The 27,693-nt window shown below is 43.3% G+C and overlaps 1 protein-coding gene and 1 long non-coding RNA gene across 3 annotated transcripts in view; one reads left to right on the forward strand and one right to left on the reverse strand.

Moving 5' to 3' along the window:
* The window catches only part of LOC138829838 (ankyrin repeat domain-containing protein 13A), a 31,006-nt gene extending 10,304 nt beyond the window's left edge, over positions 1-20,702 (forward strand). Inside the window, exons 4-15 of one of the 2 annotated variants that reach the window (XM_070026385.1) lie at positions 1,831-1,876; positions 3,938-4,081; positions 5,086-5,275; positions 9,589-9,655; positions 11,035-11,116; positions 12,528-12,589; positions 13,432-13,565; positions 14,275-14,432; positions 15,479-15,586; positions 17,075-17,235; positions 17,885-17,952; positions 18,791-20,702. In XM_070026385.1, coding sequence (XP_069882486.1) covers positions 1,831-1,876; positions 3,938-4,081; positions 5,086-5,275; positions 9,589-9,655; positions 11,035-11,116; positions 12,528-12,589; positions 13,432-13,565; positions 14,275-14,432; positions 15,479-15,586; positions 17,075-17,235; positions 17,885-17,952; positions 18,791-18,986 — 1,416 coding nt within the window. In that variant the 3' untranslated portion in view covers positions 18,987-20,702. The remainder of the gene's footprint in view (positions 1-1,830; positions 1,877-3,937; positions 4,082-5,085; positions 5,276-9,588; positions 9,656-11,034; positions 11,117-12,527; positions 12,590-13,431; positions 13,566-14,274; positions 14,433-15,478; positions 15,587-17,074; positions 17,236-17,884; positions 17,953-18,790) is intronic. The other variant, XM_070026386.1, reaches the window with a different exon arrangement.
* Positions 20,703-22,266: 1,564 nt separating this feature from the next.
* On the reverse strand, positions 22,267-27,593 carry LOC138829839 (uncharacterized). The gene is made up of 2 exons (XR_011372749.1): positions 26,976-27,593; positions 22,267-23,496 (listed from the first exon to the last, which is right to left on the reverse strand). It is a non-coding gene; the product is annotated as an uncharacterized lncRNA (long non-coding RNA).
* Positions 27,594-27,693: the final 100 nt, after the last annotated feature.

Raw genomic sequence — 27,693 nt, forward strand, 5'->3', positions numbered from 1 at the left:
TGTGTTTAGTGGTACCAGAGGCTATTGTTGACATGGTGTTTTTCAGCAGAATCTCCTTATAAAGTATGCTGACATTTCTAATCAGCTACCTCCATCAGCTGGTTTAGCTCCAAGTAGATTCCTGGCCCTCCCACCTAGTGCTTCTGTAAAGACCCCCAAACCTTGGGGGACTAGAAAACACCTGGAAACTGGGTGCTGGTAGCTCACGCCTGTAATCCTAGCTACTCCCGAGGCTGAGATCTGAGAATCATAGTTCAAAGCCAGCCTGGGTAGGAAAGTCCATGAGATTTTCATCTCTAGTTAACCACCAGAAAGCCGGAAGTGGCTCTGTGGCTCAAAGTAGAGTTCTAACCTAGAGGAAAAAAGCTCAGGGACAGCACTCAGGCCCTGAATTCAAGTCATACAACTGACCAAAAAAAAAAAAGAGGAAAAGAAAAAACATCTGGAATCTCTGTATTTGTCTTCTTGAATGGTAGCTGTTGGACTTCTTTTCTTTTTTTTTTTTTGGTTGGTCATGGGGCTTGAACTCTGGGCTTAGGCGCTATCCCTGCGCTCTTCAGCTCAAGGTGAGTGCTCTACTGCTTGAGCCACAGCGCCACTTCCGGTTTTCTAGTGGTTTATTGGAGATAAGAGTCTCACAGACTTTCCTGCCCCAGCTGGCTTCGAACCTTGATCCTCAGATCTCAGCCTCCTGAGTAGCTAGGATTACAGGTGTGACCCAAGGGTGCCCAGCTGTTGGATTTCTTAAGTACCTCTTCAAGACCCTTCTAAAGATATTAATGGTGTGTAAAAAAATAATCCTCAAGAAGACTGCTCTAGTAGTATAAAACTGCCAAAAGCCAAATACTGAAAGTTTAGGAGGACATTGGGGCACAATCTTTTTAAGGTACCAGAGAGAAAAATCACTTCAGGAAGTGATGTCTAGCAGCCTCCTGTTTTAGATTCCCAAGGCAGTCCAGTAAATCTGAAGTACTTTCTCGTCAAGTTCCCCGTAGAGCTGACAGAACTGAGTTCCTCCTCTTGGTTGAGGCTAGACCATCGCCCACAGCATATGGCAATAATTAAGCTCATCTTCCTGTTACTGTTAGGAACCTGATTGAACCCCCTTTTATTCCCTTCCAACCTTGTCACTTTCTGTTAATTTCTTTACTGTCTAGATATATATGATATCAAAGTAAAACAATAGCTTTCATATAACTTTTCATTTCAATGGGTTTGCACTTGATTTTTCTTCTCTGTTCTCCTTTCTTCCCCCCCTAAAACCCTATTAATCCTTGCTATGCTTGTATTTAGCTAATGGCATGAACGATCATATATTTAAAATCTTCATCTTGGAAGCCGGGCGCTGGTGGCTCACGCCTGTAATCCTAGCTACTCAGGAGGCTGAGATCTGAGGATCGCGGTTCAAAGCCAGCCCGGGCAGGAGAGACCGTGAGACTCCTATCTCCAATAAACTACCAGAAAACCGGAAGTGGTGCTGTAGCTCAAGTGGTAGAGCGCTCGCCTTGAGCTGAAGAGCTGAGGGACAGCGCCCAGGCCCAGAGTTCAAGCCCCACGACCGAAAAAAAAATAAAAATAAAAAAAAAATAAAATCTTCATCTTGGGCTGGGAAGGTGGCTCAGTGGTAGAGTGCTTGCCTTGCATGCATGAGGCCCTGGTTCAATTCCTCAGCACCACATAAAGCAGAAAAAGCTGGAAGTGGCACTGTAGCTCAAGTGGAAGAGCAGTAGCCTTGAGCTGAAGAGCTGAGGGACAGCGCCCAGGCCCAGAGTTTAGGCCCCATGACTGACCAAAAAACAAAGAACCTGACCTACTTCGTCTCTCCTTCAGGCGCCAGATTTCTATGTACAGATGAAGTGGGAATTTACCAGCTGGGGTGAGTAGCAGTAGGTTTGAATTTATTTCTGGGATTTCTCCTTTTCCATGCTGGCTTGAACTCCTTAACCATTCTCCTGCCTCTCACTCCTGAGTGCCTCATTAGGTATGCACTACTATGCCCGTCCATCTTACTAGTTTCCTTTTTTTTTTCCCTTTTTATCAGTCATGGGGCTTGAACTCTGGGCCTGGGCGCTGTCCCTGAGCTCTTCAGCTCAGGCAAGCACTTGAGCCATGATGCCACTCTGGTTTTCTGGTGGTTAATTAGAGATAAGAATCTCACGGATTTTCCTGCCTGGGCTAGCTTTGAACTGCAATCCTGAGAACTCAGCTAGGATTATAGGCGTGAGCCACCTGCGCCCAGCCTTTTTTTTTTTTTTCTTCTTCTTCTTCTTTTGCTTAAGAGCATACAGTAGTTATACAGGGAAAATTTCATGTTCTAGTCCACATATGCTTACCATGTTTCCTAGTCATTCTCATCCCCATTTTTCCCTATCCTCCCTGCCCAAAACATTTCAACAGGTTTCATTGTTGTTTTCGCAGTTGCAAACAATCTGCTTTGGCCAGAATAAAATATCACTTTAAATTATGAAAATTTTAGTAACCAGACTTCCATGATTTCACTTGATTCTGTCAGACTTCCTGTTCTGGGGAAGAAAGTGAGATCAATGTTAGAACAAGCAAGTGAGAGTGTGTGTATGTGTGCACATGTGTGAGCATATGTGTGCTGGTGCTGGGGCTTGAGCTCAGGGCCTTGCACTCTGGCTTGGCTTTTATACTCAATGTTGGCACTCTCCCACTTAAGCCACATCTCTGCTTCTGGTTTTTGCTGGTAAATTGGAGAAAAGAGTCTCTTGAGTTTTTATCTGCCTGGACTGGCTTCAAGGCTTGGTCCTCTGATCTCAGCCATCTGAGTAGCTAGGATTACGTGTATGAGCCACCAATGCTCTGCAATGAGAACATTTTTAAATATGCTCCACTTCTGTTTGTTGCTTCATTAATAATGACACTTCATTAGCAAGATTTCAATCACTTTCATTTCCAGACTTCTCTTTCAGGCAAGAAGACGTATACTTGTATTGAAGCAGTTAAATGCAATGAGAAGTTTCTAGAACAGAACCTTAGCCTGGTTTGGGAAACTTAGGAGTTCTTCAGGTGTTGTTGAGAAGTGGCATATTTTAGACATCTGCTTTGTGAATGGTGGACGTGGTCATGTAGAAGGCTGGAGCCATATGGCAAGAATAGCATGTGTGAATGACAAAGGCCAGATGGATATACTCCGAGTCCTGGAGGGGGTTAGTAAGCAGGGTTCATCTCAGGACTGAGAAAACTCGTGTTTGTTTAGAGTTTCTCTGACAAGTGGAACAGAAGGTCCTTTGTATTCTTAATTTTTATTTTTTGATGCTAGGGATTGAATTCAGAGTTTGGTGCTAAGCAGATGTTATACCACTGAGCTACAGACCTAGCCCCTCCATTTTTGTTTATTTATTTGATTAAGCTTTTTTCCCCCCTCTTGAATAGATGTCTGCCTGCTGAGCTAAGTCCCCAGACCCCCATTTTTGAGACAGGGTTGAAACTAGCCTCAAATTTACAATCCTCCTGCCTCAGCCTCCAAAGTGTTGGGATTTCAGCATGCACATTGGCTTCCATGTTTTTTTTGTTGTTGTTTTGTGCGGGTCCTGGGGCTTGAACTCAGGATCTGGACACTCTCCTTGAGTTTTTGTGCTCAAAGCTAGTGCTACCACTTTGAGCCACAGCTTCATTTCCAGCTTTTTGGTAGTTAATTGAATGTAAGAGTCTCATGGACTTTCCTATCCAGGCTGGATTTGAATCATGATCCACACAGCTCAGCCTCCTAGGTAGTAGGAGTAGCTAGGATTACAGCCACCAGTGCCCAGCTTTCTGTGTTATTCTTAAGGTTAACTTCTTACATAATAAGTTGGGAGCCAAGAAGTCTAGTTCTCTTTGGCAGTCAGAATCTTGTACTTCCCTTCTTTTGCTAAAATCAAAATCCTGAGAGTTTGGCCCTTGGAGTTTTCTCAGTAGTACATTTTTTCTTCAGTGCCCTTGGTTTCCAGAATATGCCCAAACGATGTCTGTCGTATATGGAAAAGTGGTGCCAAACTACGTGTTGATATCACATTGCTGGGATTTGAGAACATGAGCTGGATAAGAGGGAGACGTAGTTTTATATTTAAAGGAGAAGGTAAGTGATTCCATTATAGTAATCATTGCACAAGCTAAATACAGAGTCATTTAAAATTATTATGACTATTACTAATATTATTACTTTGTTGTATAGGACCTCTTGCTTGCTAGGCGGGCACTGTACTGCTGAGCCACGCTTCAGCCCTTTAGTAAGAGTGATTTTGAACCACTAGCACCCGTTCACAGTCATGTATGTGGTTTATTTTTCTGATACTATGGAGCTTTGTTGTTGTTTTTCTTATCAGTCATTCAGCTCTCTATCCCTTCTGTCTGGGCTAGTTGTCTTGCCCATGTCATTTATCACACAACACTTAGCTTTGTGACACACGAGACAGCTTGCTTTCCTGGGCATTTGAGTACAAGCTTTCTGTCTTGCATCTCTGTTTTCCTCCATAATTAAGCATGATCCTCCCCATGGAGGCTAAAAAATGGCATTGCTCACCTACTGTATTTGGCAAATTTATATTAATTAATTCTGCAGTAGTATGTTTTATAAGGGTCATAGATGAAATGTGTTGCTAAATAAAGAATGCAAAGTATTTTTTTTTAATCTGTGTCTTTGGGACAGAATATTTCAAGGCTTTCTATGTGTAAGTTTTTAGAAAGCTGGCCACATAATCCCAGTGCTAAGAGGTAATCAAGAATCAGTATTCTATTTTTTTTTTTTTTTTTTTTTTTGTCAGTCGTGGGCCTGAATTTTGGGCCTGGGTACTGTCCCTCAGCTCTTCAGCTCAGGCTAGCACTCTACCACTTGAGCCACAGTGCCACTTCTGGCTTTTTTTCTTATGTGGTGCTGAGGAATCAAACCCAGGGCTTCATGCATGCACTATACCAATGAGCCACCTTCCCAGCCCCAAGAATCGGCATTCTTGAGGCTTTATCAGGCAACATTTGAAAAAAGAGTAACCATGTGAAAGATGATATGTTTTAGCATGTGAGACTTAACATGATTTTGCATCTTTCTAGAGCTGAGCTTCCTTATGCTCTTGTCTCTTTTAACAGACAACTGGGCAGAGTTGATGGAAGTCAACCACGATGACAAAGTGGTCACCACTGAACACTTTGATCTTTCCCAAGAGATGGAGCGTCTCACTCTGGACTTGATGAAGCCGAAAAGCAGGGAAGTTGAAAGGCGGCTCACAAGTCCAGTTATCAATACCAGCCTTGATACTAAAAACATTGCTTTCGAAAGGTATGAAGTTGGACTCTAGATTTTAATGCCTATTCCATGTCTTTCTGTATTCATTGGAAATTATGGGTTAATTGGGCTTTTTTCCTAATATGACCTGATAAACACTAGCAAGTTTCAAGAATGACCTCTAGTCCAACCAAATAGAAACCATAGCTTACCTCCAGTATTACCTATCCTTTTTATAGTACATTGGTTAAGTGTTAGAGAAATGACTTCATATTCTTCCATGGACATTTTCTAGTGGATATTATTTGGATCTTATTTTTGTTTTGGTATTTTGAATCTGCAACAACATCCCTAGTCCTAAACCATAGAGCTGTGAGTTTCTGGCAGCTAACATTAACCTAGTATTGAATTCAATTGTACTGATATTAGTCCAATTTGCTCTTACTATAACAGCAAAATATGTTTTTCCCCCCATGTATATGAGCAATAGTTTAGAACAAGAATCTAGAAGGAGTTTGGTTTTGTTGCACACTCTATGAGAATTTTCCAGAGAGCTGTGTACCTGGGTTGATCCAGATGAGAGTACCACTCCTGATTATCCACTTATGAGAGGAGGCGGGAGGCCTTTGAGTATAGGGGAAGCAGTAGCTGTCACCTGTCTACCGTGGGTCACACCGATCAAGGAGTCCCTATGAGCCCTTAGTGTTTGCCTAGTATGTCAGATCCAACTCTTTGGAACCAGAGTAGCATAACCTGAACTAAAAGGGGCACTCACCCTGGCTTCAGACATCCTTTCCTCTTCGCAAATATGCTAACTGTCCTCTTTTGAAGTTACTCTTTTCTTCTATGATTCTGGTGTAAAATTGCCTCATAAAACTGAGAGATTTTTAGGCAAACCTAAAAATTTGTGCTTTTTACCTTCCAACTTACATCAGACAGTAGGATTAGGGTATCTGTTGGAGCAGAAAGAAAGCTAGAACAACACAGCTTGTGTGATGTCCCCAGGTTTTGTTCTGATGGGAGCCATAAGCATCCCCTGAGATAGGGATGTCTTCCTGCCAACGCTGAGGACAGCAGAGTTGAGGGACTGAACTGTGGATCTACCTGGAAGTATCTCCAGGTTTCCCATGCTCCTCTGCAGGCAGGGAGCATACCTTCAGTTTAGGACTCTGTTTATAACCCCAGGAGTTCAAGGCTGCCCTCATTCCCACAGCCCATCAGTAGAGATGAGAGGGGAAAGACTGAATGCTATCAGTAGGGCCACTGAATAACCATGGTTCAGGGCAAGGGGCTTGATCTCTCCAGTTTTCCATTTCCTTAGCTGAGAGAGAGACAGAGACAGAGACAGACAGAGAGAGAGAGAGAGCATGTGTGTTTCAAGATGAGGTCTTAGAAGTCTATGACGCTAAGATGTCATAAGAAAAGAGATTGTTCCCTATATAGCTCATCAGCACAGTTGCAAGAGTCATTGCTTGTGCCTTATAAAAGGAGTGAAGCAGTAAATGATTTTATTCCACCAGTGCAGATAGGAAACGAGTATTGAGGAAGAAGGCATGTTTTGTATTTATATGGTCACAAGGTTTCAAATGGTTCTAGCTGACTCTCCATTTGCAGCTGACAGTTGGCTGCTGAGCAAGAATTTCTGGGACAGCTGAGCTGCTTTACAGACCTCATAATTAAATATGTGATCAGTGAGCTTCTCATGCATCAAGGAAGGATTTTAGCCACTCTTGACTGTGAGGTTTGCACAGAGGTGCAAGTGTTTATTTGGCTGAATGTGATTCTTTCCCATTTTATGTGGAAGGTATGGCTCTCTCCCACTTGGCAATAGTCACTTTTGTCCATTGCTTTCTTGGAGTCTGTCAATCAGTTTTTCATGCTTGCAAATTACTATATGTCCCTGATGGATTTTTGGTCTGCAGTGTGTACTATTTGATCGTACTTTGGATTTTCCTTTCTCTGAAAGATTATGCCATGCCCACCTCAAATAAAACATTCCCTGTCACTTAGGGCTTTTCTCTAAATTGTGTTTGGTGTCTGATCTCAGGGAAGACAGGCGGAGGCGAAAAGGATGTTAGAGCGAAGTCAGGTTGTCATTTGAATACCTCTACATGCAGTTATCCCAGGGCCAAGGCCATTAGCATCATGGTTTTAAAATCGGTTGCCTCTGAGTTCACTAATTATAGTGCAGTGTTAGAAGTCACTAGAAGCCAGGATTGATATGGAGCCGTTATAGACAGCCAAAGAGCTTGGTGGGCCCTTGGGGAATGGCGTAGTTTCATCCTTCAGCCAATGTGAACAATGATGTGGAACAGATGCCATCACCTCTCAGTCCCCAAGGAGACCATGTCCCAGCTTAAACACGAAGTGACTCAAGCAATGACCAGAAACTGAGGATTGAATTTGTTAATTGATATTCACTTAGAGATGGCCATGAGATTGTGGTTTATTTGTTACACTTGTGATCTCCAGACATCTGCCTTCTAACACTTACTTTGTTTCTGGAATGTAAGTTCTGAGGGGCGAGAGCTAGCATTTGATGTAATCCTGTTCAGAGTCCTGCCTGCTCCTGCATAGGTTATGTTGCACTAATTATAGGCAACTCAGAGGAAATGGAAAGGCCTGGTCTCTTCTTTCTAGAATGGTATAAAACAGACCAAAACCTCATGATGCCCCATCCAGACCCATGTCATTACCAACTTCCACTGGAAGGAAAGGAAACAAGAAACACAAAAGATGAATAAATGCATTGGTTTTGATGACTTGGTTAACCTGCTAGTGTTCCCAAAGCTGCTCTCGAGCTTCTCCTCACTCAGCCGGGAGAACAGCAGGCAGGCTTTTGCCCTACACAGGGCCAAATAAAGCTAACATGTGCTATCCTAGACCAAGGGCAGGGCTATGCAGGGGTCCCTTCTGAGTGGTAGTGTTTTAGTCTGCTTAAGAAAAAGCCAGTCATCAGGCTGGGAAGGTGGCTCAGTGGTAGAGTGCTTGCCTTGCATGCCTGAGGCCCTGGGTTCGATTCCTCAGTTACCACATAAGCAAAAAGAAAAAAAAAAGCCAGAAGTGGCGCTGTGGCTCAAGTGGTAGAGTGCTAGCCTTGAGCTGAAGAGCTGAGGGACAGTGCCCAGGCCCAGAGTTCAGGCCCCACGACTGGACCACCCCCCCCCCAAAAAAAAAAAAAAAAGAAACAGCCAGTGTGTCAGTGTGTCAGTGTGTCAGTGGCTCATGCCTGTTATTCTAGCTACTGGAGGCTGAGAGCTGAGGATCGCCAGAGCTTCTTTTCCCTCTAATAAACTACCAAAAAAGTCAGAAGTGGAGCTGCCACTCAAGTAGTAGAGGCTAGCCTTGAGCCAAAAAGCTCAGGAACAGCACCTAGACTCTGAGTTCAAGCCCCAAGACTGGCAAAACAAAAAACAAAACAAAACAAAACAAAAGAAGAAGAAGAAAGGAAGGGAAAGAAGGAAAGAAGTGAGAGAAAAGGGAGAAAAAAAACCCCCAAAACCAGAGCTGAGTGTGGTGGTCCATGCCTATATCTCTACACCTATAAATCTCAACACTCAGAAGGCTGAGGTAGGAGGACTGAGAGTTTGGGGTCCGCCTGGGCTATGTAGTGAGATGGTATAAAAAAGAAAAAAGGAAAGAAAGAGAATCAGAATTAAAACCTCTTGGCTGTCCTTGGTTCTGAATGTATTTCTTGTCAGGAGTATATAGAGTTGACTCACTGGGTTTCTGGGCCCATTGCAACGCTTGCAGCTACTGTTGCTGTTGGAATCCAAAAACGGTGCTGAAAAACTGCTTGTGTTCCTCTCTCCCCTACTGCTGTGGACCTGCTGGAGTGGTGATTCACAAACCACCAGCTTTCCTAGCCTCTTCTACTGCAGTAAGGAGTTCGTGCCCCACCCACCATCTTCCAGTCCAGCGGGCACTCTTCCATTGTTCTAAGATTCCTCCATGGAGATGTGGCCGCTTATCTGTGGCTGTAGTTAAGATGACCCAGATAAATGGCGACCCACATACTTTTCCTTGCGGTGAGACTTTGGATGCTGGTCATCTTCATTCTCTTCGTTAGGACAGCTGTCCAATCAATGTCACCACCTTTGTCCTTTACACTGGCAGTTTTTGTAAAGAAGCCAAGAATGGAAGCTTTCTACGTGTGGAGTGAGGCAAATTGATTAATAACAGTGGGAGGCGGGCGGGGGATGTTAAAACCATCTGTCATCGATAGCATCCTTTTGTGGCCATCAGGACCATGATTTCCAAATGTCCTTCGCTAACTTAAGCTGGGGGAGAAAACTGTAAAGGCTTCAGGGATGAATCTGAATGGCATATTGTACATGTAGAAATTTGTGGTGTTCACTTTTTATCAGAACTAAATCCGGATTCTGGGGCTGGAGGACAGATAAAGCAGAAGTTGTTAATGGTTACGAAGCAAAGGTAAAAGGAAACTCTTAAAGTAAGATTTAATATAGCTATTTAGCTTCTATGCAAATGGGGAGTCTGTTCAGATTTTTTGTTTCATGCATCTGTGCCAGAAGGTCCTTGGGGAAATAAGTTCTGTCTAATGCCTCACTCTCTCTCTCTCTCTCTCTCTCCCCCCTTCTCCCCCCCTTTCTCTCCCTCTCTCTCTCCCCCTTCTCCCCCCCTTTCTCTCCCTCTCTCCCCCTTCCCTCCACCCTCTGTCCCTCTCTCTCCCTCCCTCCCCCTTCCTCCCCCACTCAGATGCTTTATTTTATCTTATTTGACATTCAGAAAATGGGATAGTGTGTCCTGAGGAGGTCTTTAGAGATAGAGGGAGATTAGACCTGTCATCTTTTAAAAATATTACACAGTAATTTTTGTTCATTTCTATTACTTTAAAAAAATTATTTCTCTAGCTGACTCTAAGTCTCTTATTTAAAAAAAAATTAGCCTCATTGTAACCAGTGGGTTCATGGTGCATTTACATGACGTCAGGGAATTGAAAACCTTGAAGTCGTGGAAGCCGCGCTCTGTCAGGTCATCTGGCGTTTGATTTTGTCCATTGGCCAGCTGCCAGCTGGCCTTTGCTTGGTCTCGCAGTGCGTCAGGGATTGATGGCTTATGGATGGAGCCAGGTGCTGCAGGATCCTCTGGTGGCCTCTGAGTGAGCAGAGAAATCTTACATCATGCTCAGTGAGATGTATTCAGAAACAGTCCTGAGTGTTATTTTCTGCAGCTTTCAGCTTTGGGAATCCACATATGGCACAGACAGTTAATTCTTTGTTAACTGTGACCCTTGATTTTTCACATCACCATATTCCTCAGTCACCCCTGGGAGCATTTTCTCTGGAGGAATATATATATATATATATATATATATAAATTTTTTTTGTCACTAGTAGAATGTCTTCACTAGTGTTTTGCAGGATTTCTCTGAATCTGCCAGGTCTACAGAACCTCTCCCTTTTCCCTCTGTCCAGCCCTGCAGATGGCTGCCTAAGACAGCACTGTTAGAAGATTATCAGAGCAGTGGAGGAGTGGGAAGCAGGCTTGGGTGCAGTGGGAGCTCGGCTGGGAAACCTAAGTCCAAGACATGGAGGCTGGTTAGCAAAAGGCAGGGCAAGTGGGAAGATGCAGCCTGTCGGTGACCAGCTATGAAGGATAACTGTGGATGCATTTCCAGATGAATAGCTTGTGTATTTTGAAAGGATCCTAATGATTGTTAACCATTTCTCATTTTAATTTGGCTAGATTGTTTTGGTTTCTTTTGCTTCAGCATTCTTGCTCTTAAGATGTTTTCTTTTCTGAGTTTTGATGTTCTGTGTCACTGTTTTCTTTTGTGCACATCTCTCAAGGTTTACACAGTAAATAATGTGAGTGTGATAACCAAAATACGCACAGAGCATTTGACGGAGGAAGAAAAAAAGAGATATAAAGGTAATCTTCCCCTTTTTTTTTTTTTTGTCGGTCGTGGGGCTTGAACTCTGGGCCTGAGTGCTGTCCCTCAGCTCTTCAGCTCAAGGCAAGCGCTCTACCACTTGAGCTTCAGCACTCTTCTGGTTTTCTGAGTGTTTATTGGAGATAAGTGTTTCATGGACTTTCCTGCCCTGGCTGACTTTGAACCGCGATCCTCAGATCTCAGCCTCCTGAGTAGCTAGGATCATAGGCGTGAGCCACCATTGCCTGGCTCCCCTTGCTTTTTTAATTCTCTTGTTTATTCTTTTTAGTTTAGCGAGAGCCTTTGTTGGCTCTATTACATTTGGGGTTCATGTTATTGGGGCATGCTAACCTTTTTATAAAAGTTTCCACAGACTGACTCACTCTTGGAGTTTTTCCATAGTTGCTTTCAGCTGTAATTAAAGCCATTCATGAGGCTTCTTTCTGAATTATGACAATTGTTAGATTTATCCAAAGAAGTAGATAAAGAGTATTAGAGAATGTTTATCAATGAGTGATGTCATCTAACCTCTCATAAGGAAAGATCTGGATAAAACATGGGCTCTGAACCAAGAAGTGGTTTCCACATCCTGGTGTTGCTATTTCTTGTGAAACTGCATATCCCCTGTGTCTCAGATTCCTCAGCAGCAAAAAGGAGGTGATACTGACCCTCTCTTAGTTGCTAAGAGACTTGGATGAGTTCCCACATACAACACTTTAGCATTGTGCCTGAAGTATATAGTAATTGCTTAAGCACCAGTACCACTAGCACTGTTCCATTGCTCCATTGTGACAGAGGAAGGAACTGAGCCCCAGAGCACACAGCAGTGAATGGCCAAGGTGGGATCAGAACCCATATCTGGCTCATTCCTAAATCCAAGTTCCATCCAATATTCTTCTGTTTTAACTCAGTTTTCTTCTATTAACATATATTAATTGTATAAAGCAATGGATTTCAGGAGCCAGGCATTGGTGGCTCATGCCTATAATCCTAGCTATTCAGGAGGCTGAGATCTGAGGATCATGGTTCAAAGCCAGCGAGGGCAGCTAAGTCCATGAGACTCTTATCTCCAATTAACCACCAGAAAACCAGAAGTGGTGCTGTGGCTTAAGTGGGAGAGTGCTAGCTTTGAGCTGAAGAGCTCTGGGACAGCGCCTAGGCCAAGTTCAAGTCCCACAACCAACATGCAATCAAACAAACAATTCTTGTAATGCTCTAGTTTAAAGATCTTAATTAGTATGCTATAAAGAATAAAGTTGTTTTTGTGGATGATTTTTATCAGCCTAACTATAAATGGATTTCCTAATGCCAGGTAGCTTAGCTCAGAAACTTTAAAATGTGATGAAGATATTTTTTCTACAGGCACCAGTGAGATATAATATTAAGCATTAAACTATTCTTCCTTTGTAGCGGACAGGAACCCTTTAGAATCCCTGCTGGGTACTGTGGAACATCAGTTTGGTGCTCAAGGGGTGAGTTTTTCATTTAGTGCAGTTTAATGAAAAGTGAAATCAGCTCATCGGTGCTTATGATGGTATTTTCTGCATCCTGAGTAGGCTACTTTGTGTAAAAAGAATTCCCAAGTTTGAGTAAGAGGCTCTCTTTTGAAAGAGAATTAAGATGAATGAGTCTTTGAAAACAAAGCTTTTGAAGGAATGGTATGATTACAGAAATTAGGTGTGTTTTCTCTCATCTTTCTCTCTCTCATCTGTTATAAATAAGGCACCTCTATATGACATGACACTGTTTCTATTGTGACAGCACAGTAATATTTTTTTACTTGATTCCCCCAAATCACTATATGTAATTAGCACAGTGGATATCACTGAGGATCAGAAAAATGAAATTTCCTTTCCAGTGTCAAAGCTAGACAATCACAGAGCTGGAACTTAAACTCCAAGATTCAAATCTCACATTCTTTGAAAAAAATATGTATGTGTGTGTTGGAGTTACTGCCGTTTGAACTCAGAACTGCACACCTGCTATAAATGGATTTCCTAATTCAGGAACCTTACCTCAGAAACCTGAACCATGCCTCCAACCCAACTTTCAAGTGTTTTTGTCAATTTCTTTTCAATAAAAATGGAAGAGAGAGTACAGGAACATTTTTAGATGGGGAAATCCATTGGATTTGCCATGTAGCTTGCTAACAGAGTTTTTGATTGGCATGTTCCATTAAATAGTTAAAAAAAACAAAACTAGTGACTAGAATTTCCTGATGGTAGCTGGTTAACATGTCTGCCTCATAGACTGAGTGCTGTAGGCCACTACTTGTAAGCATCATTTGCACTTCTGATTCTGAGTTCTGGCTCAGCAGGACCTCACTACAGAGTGTGCCACCGCAAACAACCCCACGGCCATCACACCTGACCAGTACTTTGATGAAGACTTTGATCTGAAAGACAGGGACATCGGAAGGCCAAAAGAGCTGACAATTAGAACGCAAAAGTAAGAGCCATTTTCAATTTACAGATGGAGTCAGAAGTTGTACTGTTTTATAGTGTAAGGGTCCTTCATGCCTCTGGCCCTTTCACTTTTAAGTTACTTTATCTGGGAAAAGTAATAATAGACTGCCTTTCTCATTAGCTTTTTTCAAGTGGGATAATAAATGAAAGTATTCTATTTTTTTTTTTTTGTGCCAGTCCTGGGGCTTGAACTCAGGGTCTAGGCACTGTCCCTGAGCTTTTGTGCTCAAGGCTAGTGCTCTACCACCTGAGCCACAACTCTTACTTCTGACTTTTTTTAGTGATTAATTGAAAAGTCTCACACACTTTCCTTCCGAGACTGGCTTTGAACTACAATCCTCAGATCTCAGCTGCCTGAGTGGCTAAGATTATAGGCATGAGCCACCAGTGCCTGGATCTTTTATCCCCCCATTGGCTGCTCCAATGAAATGATTTCCATCAGCTATCAATTTCTCCATGCTTTTTGTTAATTAAGGTTATTGCAGGAGTAGGTTGGAATGTAAGGCCTCTTCTCCTGATCACAAGAATTCTGGGTGATGTAAATTCCTCATGGTTCCAGGCCTGAGTGGTTCTGAGTTTAAGAGATAACTCAGTAGCATGTGGAGTGAGAAGCTGGTGTTCTAACTCACCGTGCTGTACTGATATGCTCTCCCCATCTGAGAGCATCTGTCTTTTTCCATCAAATCCTGCAGGTTTAAAGCTACACTGTGGATGTGTGAAGAGTTTCCCCTCTCCCTTGTGGAGCAAGTCATTCCCATTATTGACCTCATGGCTCGAACTAGCGCTCATTTTGCAAGACTAAGAGATTTCATCAAATTGGAATTCCCGCCTGGATTTCCTGTCAAAATAGGTACCATTCAGCTCAGGCACAAGTGTGAGATTTACTCATTTTTGTGGATGATACAATGTTTCATGGAATTGGAGGTACCAGGTAGCCTATGATAAATATAATAGAGGAGGTAACAGAATTATGCTCTGTTTTAAGAAGCATTACAATCTGGTTCATTTTGCATATGTGAATTAGGAGATCTCTAGCCATTTGGTTCCATTGACAAAGATGTAAAAAGCCATCAAAATATAACATTGTTTTAAAGTCAAACCTTAAGTGAAACTTTAAACTTTACTCAAATGAAATTTCAGATTAGGTAATTATTTAGAGAATACAACTTTCATTAAGAACCTTTGATAGGTAACTATGATTTAGGGCCTAACTTAGTATGCAGAATGCTATATATAGTATATAAATACAGTGGCTCATACCTGTAACTTTATCTACTTAAAAGACTAAAATCAAGGGCTGGGAAAGTGGCTCAGTGGTAGAGCGCTTGCCTTACATGCATGAGGCCCTGGGTTCGATTCCTCAGCACCACATAAGCAAAAAGAAAAAAGCTGGAAGTGGCGCTGTGGCTCAAGTGGTAGTGCTAGCCTTGAGCTGAAGAGCTGAGGGACAGCGCCCAGGCCCAGAGTTCAGGCCCCACGACCAGACCTCCCCTCCTCCCCCCCAAAAAAAGACTAAAATCAGAGAGGATTATGGTTGGAAGCCAGCCCAGACAGAAAAGTCCAAAAAATTCTATCTCTATTTAGCGAGAAAAATGGCAGACTGAGGCATGGCTCAAGTGGTAGAGTGCTAGCTATGAATAAGAAAGCTGATGAATTTTAGTTTGAGTTGGTTGTGTATTCATGACATATGAATTCTAGCTCAGTCACTTAATCACATGCTTAATCTGAATCTGAACCTCAGTTTTCCATCTTGATATTAGCGATGTTATTGAGGATAAAGTGAAATCATACTGAGAAAGAAGTGCTGAGCATAGTACCAGCTTAGTAAGCATTCAGTCAATGATGGCTGTTATTATTTTCAGTAAAGTTTATTTATAAAAGCTTTTATTTTGTTAGAAATTCCCTTATTTCATGTCTTAAATGCACGGATTACATTTGGAAATGTTAATGGCTGCAGTACTGCTGAAGAAAGTCAAAATGTGGAAGGGACCCAGGCTGATTCAGGTAAAAAAAAAAATCAGTTTGTGATTTTAAAAGCAAAATATATTCATTATTGATATATTACAATATATTATTGATATAGTATAACATATTAATGCATTATATCAATAATTCATATATTAATGATTAACATTAATTGATTTATTATATTTATTGTACTAATCATTTTGATACTCAGGTATCTATATGAAATAGATCTGTGTTGGATAAATGGAACCTTTTAGATTTCCTTCAGAGTTAATGAAAAGAAAAAATTTGGAGGATATTTTATTAGTCAGTTTTCATCACTGTGATTTACAAGAGTGAAGCAAAATGAGGAAAGACTTACTTTGGGCACATGGTTTCATAGGTTATAGGCTGTGTTCTGCTGGCTCCTTTGTTTCTGGCTCTGTGGGTGAATATAATGGCAAAGGGTATGGTAAGGCAGAACTGCTTATTTAATGGCAGCCAGGAAGGTGGGGGGGAGGGGTGTGCCTGAGACTATCCCTAGGCAAAAGAACAAGGTACTAACTGAAAAATACCTAAAACAAAAAAGGCTGGACGCATGGCTCAAGAAGTCAAGCACAAGGCCTTGAGTTCAGTTGCCTGCATTGCCCCTAGCCGGGAAGACAGCTTTTCTTAAAAATCAGCTTTATTGAAGATGTAGCAATGAACATGGTCCCCTGTATAATTGATATATTAATTTTTAAAATCCAAAGAAAATCATCTATAATGAGTTTAATATGCATAGTCAAATGGTCTCACTTCAGTGTGACAATTCCATGCATTTGAACAGATCTATGCATTCTGTGTAAACACCAATACAGTTAAGACAGCATTTATAGATGTTTCCAAATTCCCTCATGTTTTCTTGCATTCGATCCAATTTTTTTTCTTTTGGAAAAATACACAACCACACATATTAGACTTAGTCCTCAAAGGATACACAAGTAAACCCTTCCTCTCTCTAGAATCTAGAAATAGAACTAGAGTTGAAAGAGAAATCTTCACTTTTTATGTAATAGTTTTCAGTATTTTTATGATTATGCATTAATGTTTCCACTTACAAGATCAAAACATAAAGAAAAACTGTACTGCAATACATTTTACTGTTTTACTAGTCTTAAAAATCTTTCATGTAATAGTAATTATCATTACTGTGATCCTTTTTTAAAAATCTTTAAAGCTGTGTATTATGGCTCATTCCTGTAGTCTCAGCTATTTGAGAGGCTGAGGCAGGAAGATCTCTTGTGTTTAGGAATTCAAGGCCAGCCAGGGCAACACAGCAAGACCCTATTTCCAAACAAACAAAAAAAAGTCTGAAGGTTGGACAAGTTGGAATGTGTCTGACTTCCTAGCTCAAAGCAGGATCATAAGCTTGAGGCCAGCCTGGGCTACGTAGTAAGGTTGAGGTCACCTTGAACTACACATTGAGATCCTGTCTGGAAATAAGAAAGGTCAAAATTTATGGTAATGAGCTCAGACACTGGATTGTTTCCTTTTGTGTTTTAGCTTCCCAGGTTACAAACTTTGAGGTTGATCAATCTGTATTTGAAATTCCTGAATCTTATCACGTTCAAGACAATGGCAGAAATGTGCACTTACAAGATGAAGATTATGAAATCATGCAGTTTGCCATTCAACAGAGCTTGCTGGAGTCCAGCAGGAGCCAGGTTTGTTGGCATCAGTGGCACTTACCTAAATAACCAGTTTGACTCATGGTATTTATAGATTATTTTAAGCTTTACATACCCTGTCTTTTATGAAAGCTGACCGTCTGCAAACCCTACTTTGCATTGCTGACAGTGTTTTCAGAATCTTTCCTATTCCTCATGCTTAAAATGTAGTTAAAATTGAGGTGTTTTGTTTTGTTTTTGTCGGTTATAGGGCTTGAACTCTGGGCCTAGGCACGCTCAGCACTTCGGCTCAAGGCTAGCACTCTACCACTTGAGCCACAGTGCCACTTCCGGTTTTCAGTTGGTTTAGTGGAGATGAGTCTCATGGATTTTCCTGCCTGTGCTGGCTTTGAACTGTGATCCTCTAATCTAGCCCTAAAAGAGTGATGTCTTTGGCCATGTAAAATGTAGCCTAAGGGTATCATGTGTAATCTAGGAGAAGATGGCAGCCCAATCAGCATGGCTTCTGACACCCTTCAAAATCTTGTAGGATCTTTGAGGTAACCCCAATCTCCATTAGTATTTCACACAGCATTATCAATAATAGGCATGGAAAATATTTTGTTTCTATAGCTCTTATTTCCTTGTCAAGGTGGCAGCTATTCCTTCTCAGAGTTGTTCACGTCCATCGTATTTGTATTTGTAGGAACTTTCAGGACCAGCTTCAAATGGAGGGATCAGCCCGACACACAGCTATGAGGCCCAGTATGAGAGGTGATAAATAATAACTTTTTTTTGCTAGTATTGAGTTTTGAACTCAGGCTTCCTTACCCACTGCTGGCACTCTACCACTTGAGCCACGTCTCCAGCTCAGCTTTCTGATAGCTGTTTTGGAGATGAAAGTCTCGTGGACTTTGGTCTGGGATCCTGTGGATCTCAGCTTCCTGAGTAGCTGGGATGACTGCCATGAGCTCCTACTTTTGGCTTGGCATGACTCTTGACGATGTGGCTCTTGTCAAACTGAGGTTGACACAGGCCCTTGCTGCTTTGGCAAATGTGTGGCTGTGCATATTACTCTTTTCTTTATGGCAAAACTACTCATTAAATTAGCCCTCTACATGCCTGATAGCTCCTTTTCAAGAAGGAGTGGTAGAAGGGCTGACAGGGCACAGGTCAATGCTACTGACAGAAAAGAGAGAAAATGTTTTCTGGTCTATTCGGCCTGTGATGTCTCTAGTGAGAAGTTTATACCATTTTAAAGACAGTGACATGGGGAATAATTACAGAGATGTTAGCTCTTTTTAAGGAAAAGAAAACTGTAATGATGCATTTTCAAGGCACTTTTTTCTGTAAGTTAGGTATAAGCCAGAGTTGTAAACAACCTGGTTTTGCTGTAAAACAGACTCAAGTTCAATTCCCAGCACCATCACATAGTAGCTGGGTGATCTTGGGCAGGGTCTCCTCTTCTGAGTAGCAGCTTTCTGGCTGGTGTGTGGCACCCACGCTCCCATGCACATTTATATGCACATAGAAAAGCACCTGGCCCAGTGTCCTTGCTGCCACTGCCATGATGTAGTAGCTGACTGCCTTTTCTTCTTTCTCTTCAACCCAGGGCCATCCAGGAGAGCCTCCTCACCAACATGGAAGGCCTGTGCCCAGGTGCCCTGAATGAGTCCAGCCGTTTTGACAGCGACTTGCAGTTGGCCATGGAGCTCTCTGCCAAAGAGCTGGAAGAGCGGGAACTCCGTCTCCAGGAGGAGGAGGCTGAGCTCCAGCAAGTCTTACAGCTGTCACTCACTGAGAAATAGATCTTTCTGTCCGGATGGGCCATGCACCAAGGCTCTGGGCTGCACATGAGTGCTGTGTCTGCTGCCAGGCCCCAGGCCTAAGGGCCTCCACCTTCGTGTAGATGGCAGCTGCCCCTTCTTTCCACAGAGGTGCAGGACCAGTGACTCCCCGGCCCTGTAGGTGCCCCTGGAGTGGAAAGAGGGCCTGGCAGCCCAGCTCCAGGCCATGAGGAGGACAGCACCGCCACTTTCCATTAGCTGTATTGGCTTGCAGGTCACATTTTTACTACCAGCTTTAGACAAAACCCCAATTCGTGCAGGGTTCTAGATACATTTCTACCCCAGAGTGATAACATTATTGCTAAGTCAGGGTGCTTTTATATAGGAGAGCAGCAGCCTTTGTAGAGTGGCTTATGAGAATTGGACACCTTCTTTAGTGTTCACCAAAGAAATGGGTTGTGCCGATCTACTCTTTTATTTTTACCTTTCTATAGGATTTCTAGGATATTGCCATCATTCCTCTCCATTTCCACCTTATTCCATACCTTCCAGCCCCCACCCCTTCCACCTCCTCCTCACACCCTAGCTAAAGTTAAAGAGGAGATATGTACAGGATCTATTTTAGATTATGCTTAACTATTTGCATCAAATGAAGATGAATGACCACGGATGTTGCCTTAGCCTTAAAACTTACTAATAGTTTCAAACCACCTCACTCCATGTGTTGAGGGATCTGGATTGTCTTTGAGAAGGCAGCTCCTTTGAGAGCAGGCTCCTCCAGGCAAAACCCAAGGCAGCTAATCCTGTCCCTGGCGGGATAGAGAGGGGAACCCAGGGCTGTTGCCAACACAAATGTGTTGCCTGTTCCAGGGAGGCCTAGGAGGCACCAGCTGCAAATCCGACTTGGAATTTGGCAGGAAAGGATGGGTTTGAGATGAGATGTGAACACGGAGCATGATGGCTCCTCAAAAGGGAAAGTGATGATTCCACATTGCTTTTGAGAGTTCAAAACAACATCTTTCTGGATAAATCTATTTTTTAACAGAATCTTTTTATTATTTTTAAAGATAAAAATGACTACTCCCATCAGTAGCAATACAAGGTTATACATTTTAACCAGATTTTTCTCAGGCCTCTTTTGGATACTTTTAGTAGTTAACTATTTTGTCTAGCTCTCCTGTAAATATCCATCACATAATACACAGACCCTGGGGAATACGGCCGACCATTCTCCCAGGCTGCACTGAAATCACCCGGTAAACTGTATCCTCCTTTGTTTTGCGTCTGTTTCCAATTGCGCTTCTTTTGGGATAGGAAGAGAAACACAAACTCCTATTCTAGTTGATGTCTGAATCATACAGTGAACGTTGCCAGTTATGTTCCTAGACACAAAGAATTGTGCTTTTAATGCCCGATAGCCATCTGCCTTTTTTTGTCATGCTCTGACCAAAAACTTTGCACACAAGGCCAGTAGAGGTGACATCACACTCATTCCTTACACAGCGGCGTTTACAATGAGCCAAGTTCTTGGGAATGACTGCAGTTATTTTACGCGTTGTTTACTCACTAAGGCAAATCATAGGGAATTTCTATGTTTGCATTCCATTGCTCTGCTTCCTGACTTCTTTGACTTTGTCCCCAAGGAGTCACTTAAAAAGGGACTGAGCATTGTGTCAACCTGTTTTTCATGTTCCCTCAAAATGCAAATAAAGCTTGCTTCCCTAGAGGGTGCTCATACACTGGAGTCCAAGTGGTCTGTTTTCTAGTTACTGGATGTACCCCACTCACTTCCCACCCACATCACATTGCCACATGGGCAACTCCCAACTTGGAGTCTCTTCCAAGGCTGCCTTCTGGGAGGCCAGGGCTTGCTGCTTCTCAAGTCAGTGCTCAAATGATAATCAGTGCCTCCAGACTCACCTTATACCTAAATGTGAGGCTGCTTTGCTTTTAGGGGGCACCACCAGTACTTTGAGCCATACTGCACCATGTAGAAAACTGTTCAGTTCAATAAGCCTCTTAATGGCTCAATATCCACCAAAACTTGACTGAACAGTGGCTCCTAACACACTATGGCAATCAGGTAGAAGAAAGTTTCTAAGACAGTCTGTTCTGCAAACAAGCTTGTCACAACACACAGCAGCAGAAAAGTAAATGACAGGAAAGGGAAATAAGGTAAATGATGTTACCAGTTTAGTCCAGATCTCCTGACCATGATGTCAGGAAAGATGAAGTAGCTAAGGAGGTTCAAGTGACTGTGATCCAGTAAGTGATGGGGTTCAAAGTCTGCCTAGACCACTGTCTAGAAATATCTTAGTTGGCCAGTCTTTGATGGCTAAAAGTATTCACTATAATTGTCCCAAAATTGGTGCTTTTGTCTTTACACATCTCTTTGTAATAAGCCTCTTTTGAAGAGGAATACTTATTTTACTATAGTAAATTTGTGTGTGTGTGTGAGTGAGAGAGAGAGAGAGAGACTACCAGAGGCTTGAACTTTAGACCTTTTGTGCACTAGCTCAGCCTTTTTGTTCATGCTGGCATCCTAACACTTAAACGTCTCTAGTCTGGTTTTTATGTTGTGGTTTGTTGGTTGTTTTGTTTTTTGCTGTTTATTTGGAGATGGAGTCTTTTCAACTTTTCTTTCTAGGCTGACATTAAACCTTAATACTCATATCTCAGCCTTCTGAACAGCTAGGATTAAAGGTGGGAGCCACTGGGCTCCTGACTACCTGATTGTATTTCTAAAGCAAAAAGTACGTTACAAAAGATTACGAGCTTTGCAAGTTTTTACTATTTCCTTTTAAAAATCTATTTACGGGCTGGGAAGGTGGCTCAGTGGTAGAGCGCTTGCCTTGCATGCATGAGGCCCTGGGTTCGATTCCTTAGCACCACATAAGCAAAAAGAAAAAGCCGGAAATGGCACTGTAGCTCAAGTGGTAGAGCACTAGCCTTGAGCTGAAGAGCTGAGGGACAGTGCCCACGCCCAGAGTTCAGGCCCACAACCGGACCCCCCCCCCAAAAAAAAATCGATTTACATATGGGAAAACTGAGGCTCTAGAGAAGTTGTTACAACTGGATATAGGACAAGAAGCCAGGCTTCTACCTTAGGCCCAGCCTGACTGTTTATGGCTCAGTTTTCTGAGAGAATTAGTATTTTGCCTTATGACAATGGTGCTATCTCACATACAAGTTTAAAGTTTGCAGCACTTCTTTAAAAAATAACATCAGATTCAAACACACACACAAACACACACACGCGTGCGCGCGCATTTTAAATAATCACTAGGAGTAAAATGGCATATAAGGTTTCATCTTTATTTTAATTGACATTTTGCTCAAAAGCACACAATGCTGAACATTTGAGTGACTTCGTATTACAAGGTTCTGACCAAAATCCTGACATCAGGCAGTTACAACATCTCTCATGGGTTATTTCACATTAAGTGCAGGTTATTTCACATCAGTGCTGTGCTTAAGTGGAGCACAAGGTAAGCATTTCAGATTTATAAGAACATTAAATCTAGCACCTTTCAATAAATACTAATAACCACCTTTTTAGTATGAAGGTGTCATTTCAGTAGGGGAAAAATGATCCAGTTTACCAGCAGTGCAAACAGCAGCAGCATTTTCAAGGTTGAGATTAAATTTGTAAACACCTTCTGGCACAGCATACGTGCCCTTCTCAGCCAAGCCCTCCACTCAGGCTGAGTATCAGCTCCTACACACGTCTAGGCGGTAGGCTACAGTGACAGCATATAGTACAGGGAGATGAAGGTAATCTGAGTACGATGGGACTTTTTCTAATGGGTCAACTGTAGCATTTCTTGGCCTTCAAGGCCAAGACAGCACTCCATAACACCACCTGGTAAGTTCCTGACTTCAGTGGGGGCATCTGAGAACAGAGCAGATGGGATGAGGGAATACTGGTGGAGGAGGGAGGGGAATAAGGGAGAGAGGATGATTTTATTCAAACTGCACTGTGCACATATCTAGAATGCACAATGAAACTTCCTCCTGTTACAAATGTGTGTTAATTCACAAAGAAAACAAAAGCAGAGGATGCCTTGCTTCCTCTTGCTATTTCAAGATTAACGGTTAGTCCTTTCCAGTGTGGGTCTCCAGACATTCGTGGGTCACATGCTTTCTCATGAACACTCAACTTTACTCAAAGCTTGCGACTTTGGGTCTTACTCTTAAGAACATCCAGGCATAAAAAAACAACACTGAGTATACTCAGCAGCCAATAATTAATATAGAGGGGAAAAAAAATCATTGCTAGTAAATGTTTTGGTTTTTTTTTCTACATTGCTTAGCTTAGCATTCATCAACTGTCCAGACCAAAGGTCTTTTCTAAGTAGAAAAGTTCTGATTCCAAATCTCCACTGGCCCATGTGCAACACAACTTATCCTGTTCCCCAAAACTTGCAGCGGAAGTTGCTCTGCTGTCACCGACGACGAATGGGCTTGTAGACACAAAATGCCATAAGGATGATGGTCACCAGCAGGATGCTGAAAATGGTTCCCATCAACACTGCAAAGGGAAAACAGGTTACCTCCAAATGGAAACTTCAGATCCTCATTTCCTGCAACATGATTTACCAAATGTACTTGTGCTGGATGTGGGGAAGCAGTAGTAAACAAAAGCATCCTTAATTCAAGTAATCCCATGAAACATAAACAAGGAAGAGCCTTTCACATAGCTTGGGATGCCATAAAGAATAAGTGATTAGCCAGGTGCCAGTGGTTCATGCCTGTAATCCTAGCTACTCAGGAGGCTGAGATTTGAGGATTGCAATTCAAAGCCAGCCCAGGCAGCAAAGTCCATGAGACTCTTATCTCCAATTAACTGCTCAGAAAAACCGGAAGTGGCGCTGTGGCTCAAGTGGTACAATGCTAGCCTTGAGCTGAAGAGCTGAGGGACAGCGCCCAGGCCCAGAGTTCAAGCCCCATGATTGATTAAAAAAAGAAAAAAGAATGGGTGATTGAGGGTGACGTGGGAGTAGGAAGTCAAGTGACTGAGGGAGCATCTGAAGTGAGACACACGCTGAGCCGTTAAGTGGCCATGCACAGCTCCAAAAGGAGAGCTCTGCAGTCCCAAGGATCCTTGAGGCCAGAGCAAGCCCAGCATGTCCAGTGAACAGAAAGGAGGCAGGCATGAAAGAAGGGAGAAAGGGCTAAGATGGGCACAGGACATGAGACAGGAAGGCAGAAGCCAGTTTATGCAGGGACAAGAGATCCCGATGAGCCGGCAGCAACGGTTCACACCCGTAAGCCTTAGGAGACTGAGATCTGGGGAGCATGGTTCAAAGCCAGCCCAACTGTTTTCTCCAATTAAGCACCAAAAAGCTGGGAAAATGGAGCTATGGCTCAAGTAACAGCACTAGCCTTGAGTTGTGGACAGTGCCCAGGTCCTGAGTTCAAAGCCCCGGGAGAAGTACCACCTCCCTCCCCTCTCCCTGCAAAAATAAAAAAGACTTAACTGGCTGGCTCTAGAAAACTATTGACAAGGGCAATAAAACAGCAACTAATTTTACAAACCCATTATGTTTTTCAAGATCTCAAGTGAGGACTAATTATTTAGGCTGAGCCTTGTGGTACAAGATGTTAAGGATCTGGGTTTTAAACTACTAACCTAACCAGCCACCTGCCAGGTTTAGTTTATTCAACAGCAACAGTGCCTGGGGGTATCTCAGAGGTATTGGGAAACATTCAAAATTCTGTCTCCTTCACTAAGCAAATGTACATTTATATGTGTATGTGAGTCCATCCCAGGTTCCAGCTGGAACCCAGTAACCATGGTTACTATTCCTCTAAGAAAACCAGTTTTCTTTAAGTCAGTAATTTCAGAGTATCTGTGATCTCCCTCTACACCCCACACAAGTCCCATCATCCACCCTGAACCCAGTTATTATCTGGAAAGATCATCTTTTTTGGTGAAGGGAAGACACAAAGACAATGCCATAATTCCAAAAAGCCCAAAGTAATTTTAAGGATTTGGTTAAAACCAACACCTTACATGAGCTCAATGTCATCTGTTAACTAAATACCTGCCCTAATTTTTGAAAGTTTTGAATTCTAAAATTCTATTGTTCTAACTATAATTGGGCTTGAAACGATTGTCTCTCATTGTGGAGGGGCTGCTAAAAGAATTTTAAAGCAAAGTCTGAAGACTGGAATGAATTTTATAAAGAAAAAAGAAAAAGCAGCTTAAAATGTGTTGTTAGAGGCACAATATTCATTTGGGGCTCGATACATTCTTCCACACTTGGTGTTTCTACCTCTCCCGGTATTTTGCATGCAGCATCGTCTGTCTGACCAGCAGTCCTGTAAGAAGCCTTTTTAGTCCATCTTTATTAGACACTTCCCATCACTGAGCCTTGTATTCTTTTTTTTTGTGGGGGGGGGGGGTCCAGTCGTGGGGCCTGAACTCTGGGCCTGGGTGCTGTCTCTCAGCTCTTCAGCTCAAGGCTAGCGCTTTACCACTTGAGCCACAGTGCCATATTCCGGCTTTTTTCTTTTTGTTTATGTGGTGCTGAGGAATTGAACCCAGGGCCTCAAACATGCAAGGCAAGCACTCAACCACTGAGCCACCTTCCCTGCCCTGAGCCTTGTTTTCTCCATTCATTAAGTGGGACAAAGGAAATCCATCCATTTCTTTACTCAGGAAGTTGAGATGTGAAGATGACAGTTCAAAGCTAGCTGGGGCAGGAAAGTCTGTGAGACTCTTATGTTGTTAACCACCAGAAAGCCAGAAGTGGAACTGAGTAGTTCAAGTGGTAGAACACCAATCTTGGGCAAAAAAGCTAAAGGACAGTGGCCATAGCCTACATTCAAGCCCCAGTATAGGTATATCCCCTCTCCCCTCTCCTTGTGTTTGCAGATCACTCTCTGAGCAGTGCTATTATATAGCAGTGGTCACAGCGATGGAGATGTTAACTCAGCACTGGCAATGTCCACAGACATTTTAATCCTCCTGGCTGTAGGTGGCATCTAGAAAATTGATAGGGGTGCTACTGAACATTCTAGTGTCAGGATGGTCCCACACACAACCCTGAAAAAAAATCATTTGATCCATTTTATCAGTAGGTTCTAAAGAATTAAGGATGTGGGGCTGGGAAGGTGGCTCAGTGGTAGAGCGTTTGCCTTGCATGCCTGAGGCCCTGGGTTCGATTCCTCAGCACCACATAAGCAAAAAAAAAAGAAAATCCGGAAGTGGAGCTGTGGCTCAAGTGGTAGAGCACTAGCCTTGAGCTGAAAAGCTGAGGGACAGCGCCCAGGCCCAGAGTTCAGACCCCACGACCGGACCAAAAAAAAAAAAAAAAAAAAAGAATTAAGGATGTTAATGTGTGCAAACTACTTAGCAGAGCGGTATATAAGTGGTCAGTACACGGCAGAGATTGAGTTAGGGAGTCAAGACAATGAAGTATACCACGTGGCCACTCATGTAGCTATATAGATGTACGATTGAAATACAAAAGGAAAGGAAGACTTTATAAGGACCAGGCCGATTGACTGTGAAGCTCTAAGTTCCAGGGTTCTTTTAAAGCCATATACATGTATATGCATGTGTGCCTGGTTGAAGAGATTTCCTCCCTCCTCCCCCTCCCCCCAAGAATTGAAAGTTCCACAAAGCCCAGGTTCTAGTACTGGCCTCCATGACTTCCCGGGTAAACCTCGGTAGTAAAAGGTCACGACTGAGCTTCACTTTCCTTCTCTGTATGGCACAACACCAATCGTAAGGGCCCCCATCAATGACCCTTCTGTTATTGGCCCCTCTAAAGAAAGGAGTAGGTGGGGTATTAACAGGAGATGATTTAAACGAAGAACCACGCCTCCTGCGTGGAAGGGTGGCGGGGCTCCCCGAGAGGCCCCCTTCCCAGCCCCGCCCGCCCCGTCACGCCACACCCCAGGCAGGCGCGGCGTGCGGCCCCGCGCGCGTGCGTGCGCAGGCCTCCGCCACCCGGAATGGCAGCAGTCCAGAACCGACCCCGCCAACCTGCGACCACTCACCCAGGTTCTGCCCGCGCAGCACCGCATACGGCCGGCTCCGCTCTGGGGGTTCCTCTGAGCTCGGGGCCTCGGCCTGGGCCACCAGGACGCAGCAGAGACACCACCACCGCCACACGAGACGCCGCATCTTCACCTGCTCGGGGGAAGCCGAGAAACCACTTCCGCCTTAAGCCCCACCCATTCCGTCCCATCCGCACACGCCCTTCCGCTGCCTCCGCCCACGAGGAGGGGGAGGGCGGGAGGTGCGTCGTTGCCTTGGTAACCGTATACTTCGGCCAAAGTTCCGCCTCTACGTCGGTTTGTTCCTGATTACTCTTCCGCCCGGCCAACTTTCCGCTCTTGTCGGCGGCCCTGTGGAGAAACGTTCCGGACATCTCGCGATGATGACAAATGGACACTGGCGGCTTTTGGCTGCCTGGGATTTGTTCCTCCTTAAGTTATAGCTGGTGCCCAGTGGCAACGCACACCTCCCTCCCCGCCTAGGAGAGGACCTCAGGCCCTCGCTCCAGGAGTGGACACATGACCCGAACCTGGCCAATGAGCATGATCCATCCCATGAACCTCAGGAACTGGAGAAGACCTACTAGGTGACTGAGTTAGACCAATCAGAGATGTATCTAGACCTCCACAGAAGTAAGGGGATCTGGGGAATCAGAGAAATGGAACAAAATATGATGTCACTGGCCCTCCTGAGCCAGCCTTCATAGTCACTTAAACC

This window comes from Dipodomys merriami, unplaced genomic scaffold (genome assembly GCF_024711535.1).
Source record: "Dipodomys merriami isolate MVZ:Mamm:240054 unplaced genomic scaffold, mDipMer1.0.p SCAF_177, whole genome shotgun sequence".
Lineage (NCBI taxonomy): Eukaryota > Metazoa > Chordata > Mammalia > Rodentia > Heteromyidae > Dipodomys > Dipodomys merriami.